This window comes from Heteronotia binoei, chromosome 11, assembly GCF_032191835.1.
Source record: "Heteronotia binoei isolate CCM8104 ecotype False Entrance Well chromosome 11, APGP_CSIRO_Hbin_v1, whole genome shotgun sequence".
NCBI lineage: Eukaryota > Metazoa > Chordata > Lepidosauria > Squamata > Gekkonidae > Heteronotia > Heteronotia binoei.
In genome coordinates this window covers 65,830,227-65,843,011 of record NC_083233.1, presented here as the reverse complement: position 1 = coordinate 65,843,011, position 12,785 = coordinate 65,830,227, and the positions used below count along the sequence as shown (strand labels likewise).

Below are 12,785 nucleotides of genomic sequence, written 5' to 3'. Positions count from 1 at the left end.
ACAAGAAGCCGCTTCCCATGCCGTTGTTTTCGTTTGTAAGGTGGAATTAATGAAGCCTCTTTCTATCTTTTAACATCTATCTGTGGAGCTTTAAATGGTTGCGCTCGCCTGGTGGGCAGGGCAGCCTGGTAGAGGAAAAAAGCAAAACCAAGTGGAAGGTATTAAATATATGCAAAGATCCCAAGCCAAGCTGGGGAGGTGTTTTGGGGGGGAGGGCGGGAGCGTACGAAGCACGCGTGTTTAATATCATTTCCCTTCTGCACTAGTACCTCCTGTGGAATATGGAGTGTTATCCTGTTCAGAGTGAAATGAGCGGTACGGTGAAGGACATTTTACAAAACATAGAGCAGGCGAGTAGAATGACAGTCATTGTGTCAGAGGTGCTTTGGGGGTTTTCGGCTGCTGTATGTTGTGGTGGGGAGGGATGGAAGGGGACTGTGGAACTGGAAAGGTAAGACATGTAGGAACAGCAGGTTTCCCCCTTGTCAGAAAACGGTAAGAATCCTGAGGATTCCCAGAGGCCTCAGTCCTCGAGCCACTCTATTATTGAAGGATCCCGATGACTTTTAGAGCACCGCTTACTGGAGAAGTGTCACTTTGGATTTCCACAAGGAGAGCCCAAAGGGGGTGCAGTTTTAAGTTCCACAAAGAGACCCCAAAGTGTGCACCTAGAACATAGTTACAGACAGGCCCACCAGGCACTCCCTCATGCACCTGTTGCAGTGGGCATGATAGGGGAGGCTGAAGCCATCAGGGAGGAGTTTAAAGATGCTTCCCCCAGCATGCCAGCCGGAGCCCTGGCTAGTCCAGGAGGGGCTCCGCTCCGGGGTGCTCCTGCCCCAAAAAAGCCCTGGTTATAGATGTGATTTAGTGCAGTTCTTAGCTGTGGTAGTTCAGTTTGCCTGTTGTGGAATTTTAGTGAAACTTATCGGTGGTTGATATATCCCCCCCCCCCCCCCGCTGAAAAAAGAGGAGGCACATTGGTAGAAGATGGAAAAGGGTGCTCTCTCAGCTGGGGCTGGAGGATTAAATAACAAACCATCCATGAAGACTACCTGAGTTTCAGAACTCTTGAATTTAGTAGCAACCACAGATGCAAATACCTGATGCACTGTAGTAAGCTAATTTCTGAAGAAGTTGTTCAACTGCTGCTGAATGATGCAAAGCCAGGTTGGATTGCAGAATAGTGGAAGCATGCTAGGTTCCTTTAATAGATCCTTGTTTTGCAGATAGCATCAGGGGTGGAATTCTAGCAGCAGCTCCTTTGCATATTAGGCCACACACCCCTGATGTAGCCAATCCTCCCAAGAGCCTACAGGGCTCTTAGTGCAGGGCCTACTATAAGCTCTTGGAGGTCTGGCTACATCAGGGGTGTGTGGCATATTATGCATAGGAGCTCCTGCTAGAATTCCACCCCTGGATAGCATACACAAATTCAGCCGAGCCATAGGTGCTCTATTTATATGCCTTTTTTAACCATTAACCCGTCAGCACCATCGCCTTGTGTTTTTCTCATTAATTCATCAATGAATATTCTAGGCCACAGCAAAGTTAACTAGGGTCATGCAAAAATCGGAAAGCTGGATTAGTCCCTGCAGCCCAGTGAATGGGAAGGCTCCCACTGTCTTTTATAGATGCCGTTCACAGTCTAGTTTGGTGAGCATGTCGCATTTTTTAAGCAGAGACAGCAAAAAGACACACCCATTGTGTGTCAGGCCAGAGATGGCTCAATCTGGCTTTCCAAAGTCGTGGAAGGTAGAACTTGTTAAGGTACATTTGTTTTTATGTATAGACTTGACCAGGGGGAACATCATTGCCAATAGCAATGTCCAGCTCAGTGGTTGTAGCATTTGCTTTGCCAGGTTGAAGCACCAGCTACAGTCTGTCAAGCAGCAATGCTGGGAAAGACTGTAATCTTAAGACTCTTATCATGGTAGATATACGATTAGGTGCACTTTGCGTTAAGATGGAACATGATAATCAAACTCTGTGGCTTCATTTGACACTGTGGATGGAACTGGGCATTACGCGAGGTGCCTAGCAATTGCCGAAAGCAACCACCCCGTGCGCTTCCTATACTCTCTCTCCCATTTGTTTTCTTTTCTAAATGACATAATGTCATGCAGTTGAGCTTTGCCTCCCTGGCAAGCAGCAGCAAATGAAGGGGAACAAGGCAGGGAAACCCAATGTGCTACAAAGCTGCATCATACTTTCTGACGCCTCATGGGAGGACAATGCTCAGGCTCGCTAATTTTGGCGGCTCCCATAACTGCTACTTCTGCCCCCTATAGTTGTGGCATATTGCCTGGATTTCCGTAGGTCATTTACATTGTGAACAAAGTATGAGACTTCTGCTTAAGCTGTTGAGGGTCTTCCTAACCAGTGGCTGCTTTGTTTTCCATGCACTTTGCTGTAAACTAAGGTTGCCAGGCAGGGCCTGACAGCCATCAGAAGGGCTTACCAGAAGTGGGAGCCCCCACCAGCCATTAATGATATTGCCAGTGATGCGCTGACCACTTCCTGACCCACAGTGTCTCAGGATGGGGGCAGCATTCCGCGCTGTTTCCTGCCTTCTTCCCTCACCAGCCAGCAGAGAGGCAGTGGGGAAGTGCCCATTGGCAGCCCTGTAGTGGGCTAGTGAACAGCATATGATGCTCAGAGCATGTTGAAAGTAACAGAACTGTGGCCTCTGAAGCACTTTTGAATGTACATAGAAGGGCAGTTCCTGTCCTCACCCTCTTCCTTTTCCATGAATCATTTTTTTGGATCTCCCCCCGCCCCCGCCCCCCCCAAAAAAGGGTTAGTCTCTACAAGCCTCTGTCCCCTTCTGTCTCTCCGAACCCAACCAGCCAAGCATGCGACTCTGTCATCTCCCTCTTCATAAAGCCCGGGTTCTGTCTGCAGCTCTTAGCCGATGGAAATATGTTTTGTATGTGCGTGTTTGTGTGTCTGTGTGAGGCAAGGCTGCAGACTGCTCCGAGGGGCACTTTGCCCAGCATAGCTCAGCATATCACATTGCAGCCTCCAACCGAGTTAACGGCCGCAGGGCTAAGAGACCACTTCAGGCCTTGTTCATGTGGAAGAGGCTGGGCAACTGAGAAGCCGCAGAGTGAAATGGCCTGGCGGAAAGGCGCCTGTCAGAGCTTGACTTGCTGGAGGCGGCCGCAGGCGCTGCCTTCACTCCAGTTCACTCTCCCTGGCAGCGCTAACAGGCAGGCGTGGAGCTTTGAGCCCTTTGCTGGAAGCACTCCTCCCCTCCCCCTCTCCAAGGAAAGGAAGAATAAATGTATAATCATATCGTGTGTTTTTTTTTAATTTTATCCTTTGACAGCAAATGCAGCTGGATCCTCACAAGTTAGAAATCGGGGGGAAACTTGACCTGTTCAGCAGACCTCCTGCCCCTGGGATGTTTCCAGGGTTCCATTATCCTCAGGATCTTGCCCGGCCTCTGTTTTCCACCACAGGTGAGGAGAAGGATTGGGTGTCTTCAAATAATAATAATGAGTACAAGCATGTGTCAAAACTTAATTCCTCCCCAATTGCGCCACAAATTTAGAGGAGGGACAGTGGCTCAGTGGTACAGTATCTGCTTGGTAAGCAGAAGGTCCCAGGTTTAGTCCTTGGCATCTCCAACTAAAAAGGGTCCAGGCAAATAGGCGTGGAAAAACCTCAGGTTGAGACCCTGGAGAGCTGCTGCCAGTCTGAGTAGACAATACTGACTTTGATGGACTGAGCGTCTGATTCCATATAAGGCAGCTTCATATGTTCAAACTTGGGCAAGGCAAACGAGAACATGTGTTGCTGTGTTGTCAGAAAGTTTGCTACCTGCTTGATCTGTGGTATAAAGAAGGATTAAGATTCTGGGGACTAAAAGGCCTTTTTAGAATCTTGTTCTGTGGAGTCAGAGAGATATCATGACTCAAAACTTCCGGGAGGATGAACCAGAGCAGTTTGTGAGACCTTCCCCCATCTCTTAATTGAAATTAATGGGGATATTACTCATAGAGCACGGTCCAGGCTGCAGGCAAAACAGGATAAGGAGGGGATTCAGATGCTTTCCGCTTTTTCTTGCCCCAACCCTTCATACTGACCTCTGGCATTATAGCAAGCAAATTCTCTGGTGAATCTACAACATGCACAGTTTCATGCTGTCCACAAGAACATCTCCCACTGTTCCTTTTCTGGCTAAGCCTAGGGCACTCTCCCCTTCTTGGTATATATTCCACACATACCATGAGAGAACATTATCTCACACCCCAGCAAGACAAAAAGGCATTCTCAAACTCCCTTGAATCTCAGTCCTTTAGCACAGAGGTTCCCAACCTCTGGGGTATGCTGACCCACAAGTCCAAATTTACTTAGAGTGGTGACCCAACCCCCGAGGGGTTTTTTTTGAAGCAGAAACTCCTTTACATATTAGGTCACACCTCCCTGATGTAGCCAATCTTCCTGAAGCTTACAGTAGGCCCTGTAATAAGATCCCTGTAAGCTCCTGGAGGATTGGCTACATCAGGGAGGTGTGGCTTAATATGCAAAGGTGTTCCTGCTACAAAAAAAGCCCTGCCCAACCCAAAGCTTGGTGCTTTAGGTAAACTATGACTGTGGCACCCATCTAGTTCAGCATTCTGTTTTCCACAGTGGTTAACCAGATGTTTTCGAGATACCCACAAACACTGCACAAAGGGAACAGCTGCCCCCACTATGAACCCCAAAGAAGTGGCATTCCAAAGTGCACAGCCTTTACATACAGAGGTTACATTCCATCCTTTGACCACCCTCTCCATCTCCATTACTCCCTCTAATCCCCCCAAAGATTCTAAGAAACTCACTCTAGCAGCCAGCAGGACGCGTTTCACTTGATCACCATGTATACAAAGTGAAGAAAAAACACCAGCTGATATATGACGTGGAAGATACTGTTTCCAGGGTCAGTTCTTGGTTTCCAAAATGCAAAAGAGAACAATGGAAAAGGCAGGGGCAGCCATTAGGGAGGGCCAGCCCACGACCCACTTTCAGAGGTTTCACGGCTCATTTTTGGGTCCTGACCCACAGGTTGGGAAAACACTTTGCAGATGTTTGTGTTATTAAGGTAGAGTCTCAATCATAACAAGAGCTCAAAACACGCTTTCCAGAAAGAAAGAGAGAAATGAGAAAGAAAGACTTCAGGGCTCTGGCTACTAGAACTCCATTCTCGTTTTGTGTTTTGTGGTTCACTGGGCATCCCAGCCAAGCAGTAAACAGATTCTTCTGCTTCTGGGGCTTGTAGAGAATCATGATATCCAATTTGGGTTTTGCTTTTGAGTATTTTCATGGTCACCTTGTTCATTTCACATGAATTCCATCGATTTGCTTCAGAAGCGTGAGGATTTTCTGTATTGAAAAACAGATCTGCAAGTGTTATGAGATCCCGTCTTGGGATAAATGAGGTCTTTCCATATGTTTGAGATGGATGGTGAAGGTCACTGTGTATTGTGTGTGTGTGAGATAGATTTATTAAAGGAGGCAAATTAATAGAAGCCTTTCGTTTCACACCCTGGATAAATAACCCCGTTGCAACTCATCTGTGAGTATATTAATCACAGGAGTCACTGAACACTAAATCTCAATAAAGTGGGCTATCAGGGAAGAGCAGGGTGAACAAACATTGCAGCTGTTATGTAGAGATGAATAAATCTTTTGCTTTACAGTATCGGAGGCTCTCTCCCCTCATCGTATTGAGCCAAAGTACAGTTGGTGTGAATCATGGGTTCTGCCACATTGCCTTGTTACTGCGGAAGACATAAGTTATCTTAGGCCCACCTGTCTCTGGGATGGATGTTGAGCTCCCTGGCAAACGTTATATTTAATAACTTCCTGACAGCCCACACTGTTGTCCCTGGCCTTCTACAGAGGATTTCTTCCTTTCGTCTTTTTCTTTCTTTTCTTTTGTTATTATCAGCCCCCACGTAGTCAAGTTTGTAAGCTGTCTCTTTCGGAGAAATCTCCCATCCATTATATACTTTCTGAAATCCTAACGGATTAGGGAGATGACAGCCTCCATCCATCTTGAGGCAGCCGAGCAAGTTGCGGTGCTTATAGATAACACCGGGTCCCCTTAGCCAGGGTGTCTTTTCTGTGTCGAGTTTCCTTAATTCGTTTTCTGGTTACTTAGAGCCGATTCACTCGATCACTTTTTGATCATCCCGCAGCAAGGTCTACTTGGAAGTTTGACTAGTCTGTTTTCAAAATATATTTCCTAGCACACAGCGGTGGAATTCTAGCAGGAGCTCCTTTGCATCTAGGGCCACACCCTCCTGATGTAGCCAATCCTCCAAGAGCTTACAAAAAAGAGCCTTGTAAGCTCTTGGAGGATTGGCTACATCAGGCGTGTGCGACTAATATGCAAAGGAGCTCCTGCTAGAATTCCACCCCTGCTAACACATGAAGGATTTTCTCCATCGGCAAATTCATGGGCCAAGAGTTCCACCAAACAGGGCCTTGTGAAAGCACCAGAGTTATCAGCTGGGGAGGGAAGCAAGATCCAGGCCCATATGGCTACCACTATGAGACGATGGGGGAAATCATCACATAATGAAAGAATAGTGGTAGTGCTGATCTGTGCAAAATCTCATTAACCAGCATTTTCTCTTGAAAGCTAAGCCACAGGCAGTGATATGGCTTTTCCAGCAACATTTGAATTGTTTTCTTATTCAAATTTAAATAAGTAATAGAAACATTTAAGTAGCATTAGCAAAAGTAGGCAAATATACCACGGACAAGCAGTGGGGCTTGTCTGTGCTTCAGGCTCCACGGGCTGTCGAGCTTAGGGGTGAGGAACAGTGGCTCTCCAGATGTTTTTTGCCTACAACTCTCATCAGTCCCAGCCATTGGCCATGCTGGCTGGGGCTGATGGGAGTTGTAGGCAAAAAACATCTGGAGAGCCACTGTCCCCCACCCCTGGTCTAGCTTGATTGAGATGCAAAACAGCAGCCCTGACAACTATAGAAGAAGAAGAATTGCAGATTTATACCCCGCCCTTCTCTCTGAATCAGAATCTCAGAGCGGCTTACAATCGCCTATATTTTCTTCCCCCACAACAGACACCCTGTGAGGTGGGTGGGGCTGAGAGGACTCCCCCAGCCTCTGCCCTTTCAAGGACAACTCCTACCAGAGCTATGGCTGACCCAAGGCCATTCCAGCAGGTGCAGGTGGAGGATTGGGGAATCAAACCCAGTTCTCTCAGATAAGAGTCCATGCACTTAACCACTACACCAAACTGGCTACACCAAACTGGCTAGATAAATAGGCTATATTTATATAGATGGGGCAGAAATTTTTCTGTGGAAAAATACAGCATTGACAAAATTTCCACCCTGTATTACTGGCTATGGGTTATCTCAGTGGTCACTCTGCTAAAAGTATAATCCAACAAGTGGGGGGGGGGCACCTTGATGAATGTGTCAGTGGGGTTTCAGAGTGGCTCCCAGTGCCTGGGAGTCTCTCCCAGCATCCTCTGCCATGGTGGCCATGCCCAAAGCCTCTCCCAGCATCCTCCACCATAGCAACCAGGCTCAGAGCCTCTCCCAGCATTCTCTGTCACAGTGGTCAGACCTGGAACGTTTGCTTGTGTCCCCCAGCACAACAGCTGGGCCAAAGTGGCTCCCTGCAGCAGCCACCACCAGCTCGTGTGCTGGTGTGGCCCTAACTCAAAGGTTTAGATTATCCTTCAATGAGGGCCAGACTTTGCTCTTACATATATAGCTAAGTTAGTTTCGACACAGCTCCGTCTGGCTGACGGATTAAATGTGTTCGTTCAGACATCCACATCTGGCAATCGAGCATCATCCGGCGTCATCCAGGCTTGCTACGCATGAATGGCGCATTAATTTGACAGCACATAAAGTCCGGCCCTTTTGCAAAACAGCGGCACAGGATCGGCTTTTTGTTGCTTTTTGTTGTTTGGACAGCTCACGCGTGATACTGCCTCTCACTATCTGATTACGCATGCTCCAAGAAAGGAGCGTGATAATATTGGATGTCTGATCGCACACAACAGAATGAATCGCATTCTTGGATGCTTGTCTGAACTGCCCTGCATCGAATCAATATTCAGCAGTTCAAATTTGAGCGCTATACACCCGCTTTTAATGGTACGTGTGACCGCACCCTAAGGGTAACTTTAGGAGTTGCAGTGACAGACATCTGAATGTATGCATTCTGTTCAGAGTGTACAAGGACTTGGGTATGGATCGATGCAGACATCATGCTCATCAGTCTTTACCAAACCACTTGCTTGCAGGGGAACAACTGGCTGCTTAGAACACCGATACAGAATCAGGAGGCACTAGCAAGAAGGAACAAGCTGGTAGCACTTTTCCCATCTAACCAGCTCCCTATCTGCTAAAGATCTCATTCTGCTGGGCGAATAACCAAAATTGCCGTCAGCCTGTTTCTCTTTTGCATAGAAGACATGCTTACAATGACAAATGCACCCTGAACCTCATCTTTTTGTATATAGCAGATCAGATTAAATAGTTGTGGGTGCACCTCTCATGCGCTACACTCTGTCAGAGCATCCAAACGAACCCCCAAGCCTTATAAACTTGAGAACAAGACTTCCAATTTATTCTAACATTTCTGCTTGCCCTTGAAAAATTTGCAGCCCTGCCCCACACCCTGAAACAAAAATTGAAACAATTAAAGTTGAAAGCTTTAGTTTTATCTGAAGTGCTTCCCCTGGTTAATTTGGATTACTGTTGCCTTTTTTGATCTGTTGTTTTCAATTGGTACTTTTAGCTCAGCCTTTAGGGCTCATTTGCAGATGCAACACAACTAAGTGTGCAAAGTGTCCCCGTTGCTTGAATTCCAGCAGTCAGATAATATGCAGTGTGTGTTGACATTTAAACCCTTCTCAGAAGAACTTGGGAACAAGGTTAATTTGTAAGACTAGAAAGCTTGTAAAATGTGAAAGCTCTCTTGTGTAATCCTTCTGCCACCCATTTCTCCCCATCCCTCTTCCTCCATTTTCCCCCTCCTGGAGTTATTCAATGAACGTCCAAACCTTGTTTCCATCTTCAGGTTGCACTGGCCTCCAGTGAGACCTCTTGCATAACTTAAATTCAGGGCTTTTTTGGTAGCAGGAACTCCTTTGCATATTAGGCCACACACCCCTGATGTAGCCAATCCTCCCAAGAGTTTACAGGCTCATACTATAGGAAGCTCCAGGAGGATTGGCTACATTGGGGCGGGGAGTCCTAATATGCAAAGGAGTTCCTGCTACAAAAAAAGCCCCGGTTAAAATTTGTCCAAATTACTAGATACATCCTCAGGTAGCGATTTAGCACATAGTTCCATTGTAAGGAAGACTTCAGCTTTTACAAACTGTCACCCCTGACTGCTGATGCTGTTTGGGGAGGGGAGAGGAAACACACATGCACACACAAACACCCACACTTCAGATAGCTGTGACCAAAACAAATGCAAACTAAGAGGAGATAGATAAAATTGGAAAAGCTGCAGGGAAATAGATAATGCCCAAGGATAATCTGGATTATCGACCCCAGCGGACCATTTATCATTTCTTCATCCCGTGCTTTTTCACTTGTGTATCAGATTCTGCCTATCGCTGATAAAGGACGCTAGCATGAGCTGATATCGTGCTTTGTCCCACACAGTCATTGAGCCTGGCCATTTGTAGAGATGAGGAGTCACAGAGCAGCAAACTAAACTCGATTCCTTTTTAACCACCTCTATGATTTAAAAAAGGGGGATTGGAAAAGAACATGCAGCCATCTCCTCCTTTAGAGCTGTCATCTCTCCACTAAGGCCTGGGCTATGATCCTCTTTATTTCATGACCTCACACAGCACGATAAACTAAGGACAGCTGTATCCTACATACCACAGCAAACCACGTGAGACTTTGCCCCAAGATCATTCTCTTGGCCTTTTGTAAAGTGTGTTTGAAAGACTTTTTAGGGAAGGGAACACAGTATGTATTTTCTTCTAGCATCTTGATCTCAAGAGGTTTATTTCCCCCTTTCCCTCCCACAGTCACTGTTTTTGCATTATGTCTTTGCAACAATACTTAGGGGTATTGAAAGGGGTCCTACTATGCAGGTTGAAACAGAACGTATGTCAGAAAACAGATGTGAACATAAGAACATAAGAGAAGCTATGTTGGATCAGGCCAACGGCCCATCCAGTCCAACACTCTGTGTCACACAGTGGCAAAAAATTTTATCTATACACACACAGTGTGGCTAATAGCCACTGATGGACCTCTGCTCCATATTTTTATCTAAACCCCTCTTGAAGGTGGCTATACTTGTGGCCGCCACCACCTCCTGTGGCAGTGAATTCCACATGTTAATCACCCTTTGGGTGAAGAAGTACTTCCTTTTATCCGTTTTAACCTGTCTGCTCAGCAATTTCATTGAATGCCCACGAGTTCTTGTATTGTGAGAAAGGGAGAAAAGTACTTCTTTCTCTACTTTCTCCATCCCATGCATTATCTTGTAAGCCTCTATCATGTCACCCCGCAGTCGATGTTTCTCCAAGCTAAAGAGCCCCAAGCGTTTCAACCTTTCTTCATAGGGAAAGTGCTCCAGCCCTTTAATCATTCTAGTTGCCCTTTTCTGGACTTTCTCCAATGCTATAATATCCTTTTTGAGGTGCGGCGACCAGAACTGCACACAGTACTCCAAATGAGACCACACCATCGATTTATACAGGGGCATTATGATACTGGCAGATTTGTTTTCAATTCCCTTCCTAATAATTCCCAGCATGGCGTTGGCCTTTTTTATTGCAACCACACACTGTCTTGACATTTTCAGTGAGTTATCTACCACGACCCCAAGATCTCTCTCTTGGTCAGTCTCTGCCAGTTCACACCCCATCAACTTGGATTTGTAGCTGGGATTCTTGGCCCCAATGTGCATTACTTTGCACTTGGCCACATTGAACCGCATCTGCCACGTTGACGCCCACTCACCCAGCCTCAACAGATCCCTTTGGAGTTCCTCACAATCCTCTCTGGTTCTCACCACCCTGAACATTTAGTGTCACCTGCAAACTTGGCCACTTCACTGCTCACTCCCAACTCTAAATCATTTATGAACAAGTTAAAGAGCATGGGACCCAGTACCGAGCCCTGCGACACCCCACTGCTTACCGTCCTCCACTGCGAAGACTGCCCATTTATGCTCACTCTCTGCTTCCTATTACTCAGCCAGTTTTTGATCCACAAGAGGACCTGTCCTTTTACTCCATGACTCCATGTGCAAAGAACACTGGTTCTCTTTCATCCATTGATGGGCAGAGGGGAGTGATTCTCTGAACTGAGAGATGATCAGGGTCCTGGAGACCAAGCACTATGATGAAAGGTTGAGGGACTCTTGGGAATGTTCAGTCTGGAGAACAGGCGGTTGTGGGGGGGACATGATGGCTCTCATGAAGTATGTGAAGGGCTGTCACTTAGAGGAGGGCAGGGAGCTGTTCCTATTGGCAGGAGAGGAGAGGACTTGCAATAACGGGTTTAAATTAAGGGCGGAAAGGTACTAGCTGGATATAAGGGAAAACTTTTTTACAGTAAAAGTTGTTCAACAGTGGAATCAGCTGCTTAGGGAGGTGGTGAGCTCCCCTTCACTGGCAGTCTTTAAGCAGCAGCTGGACAAACACTTGTCAGGGATACTCTAGGCCAGGGGTGGCCAAACTGTGGCTTGGGAGCCACATGTGGCTCTTTCACATACATTGTGTGGCTCTCGAAGCCCCCACTGCCCTGTCAGCTGATTTGAAAGGGGCATTTGTCTCTTTAAGTCACTTCTCCAGGCCAAGCTAGCCAACAGCTTGGAGAATACATTTGAAGTTAAAGTTGCTTTCTTTCCACCTCTCTCTCTCTCCATATATTTCCTTCCTTCTGGCTCTCAAACATCTGACATTCATGTCTCACGGCTCTCAAACATCTGATGTTTAGTCTATGTGGCTCTTATATTAAGCAAGTTTGGCCACTCCTGCTCTAGGCTGATCCTGCATTGAGCAGGGGTTGGGTTGGATGGCCTCTATGGCCCCTTCCCACTCTATGAATCTAGGATTCTAATCTGACCAGATCCTAGCCACCCCTGTACCATGCAATATGGAGGTAAACCAGTTCTCTGCTGATCGCGCAGACTGGTAAACCCCATAAGCGTGTGTATAGTGTGTCAGAATCCCTGCTGCTTGGAGGAGAAGAAATTTCAAATTTTCTTTTGGAGGGTTGGGTTTGTTGTTTTGTTTTAAGAATGGCCTAGTCTGGGGCACAGGCAGCTGGGACATGGAAAAATCGAGCAAAATGATGTAGGAAAAGGAACATGATAAGCAGATTATGGAGAGCGAAGAATGCCAGGTCATTGATATCTAAGGATGCATATTTCACATGGCCTTGTGCAGATTACTAAACCGGAATATTTGCAGTCAGAGTGCTTAAAGAGAATAATGTTATACAGCTTTGTCTCCCCTTTTGACAAATCCTTATAGGTGAATTGGGGATTGCTACAGGCCCCGGGAGGGTTGTGGTTGCTCCCAGTTTGTTTAAAACAAACCATCAAACAGAACAGCTTATTGTTAGCAGGAACTTTAAACACGCCCACAGCAAGGCATAGAAGCTAGCTAGAAATGCAAACAAGGCTTTTAAAAATGTAACACAGCAGCTAAGAGTGCTATTGGGAGGCAGAGAGTTCCTGGTTCAAATCACATTTCAGCTTCAAACTCACTGAGCAGTCTCAGGTCTAGATTCCCCTAACCTCAACACACACGCATATTATATATC

At 46.5% G+C, this 12,785-nt stretch overlaps 1 protein-coding gene across 19 annotated transcripts in view; it reads left to right on the top strand.

The window, feature by feature from the left end:
• Positions 1–12,785, top strand: part of FBRSL1 (fibrosin like 1) — a 1,099,284-nt gene that overhangs the window by 1,075,115 nt on the left and 11,384 nt on the right. For 12 of the 19 annotated variants that reach the window (XM_060249814.1, XM_060249796.1, XM_060249808.1 and 9 more), the window contains 2 exons: positions 267–350; positions 3,332–3,464. In XM_060249814.1, the coding sequence (XP_060105797.1) occupies positions 267–350; positions 3,332–3,464 (217 nt within the window). The remainder of the gene's footprint in view (positions 1–266; positions 351–3,331; positions 3,465–12,785) is intronic. The other 7 variants (XM_060249815.1, XM_060249816.1, XM_060249812.1 and 4 more) reach the window with 1 other exon arrangement.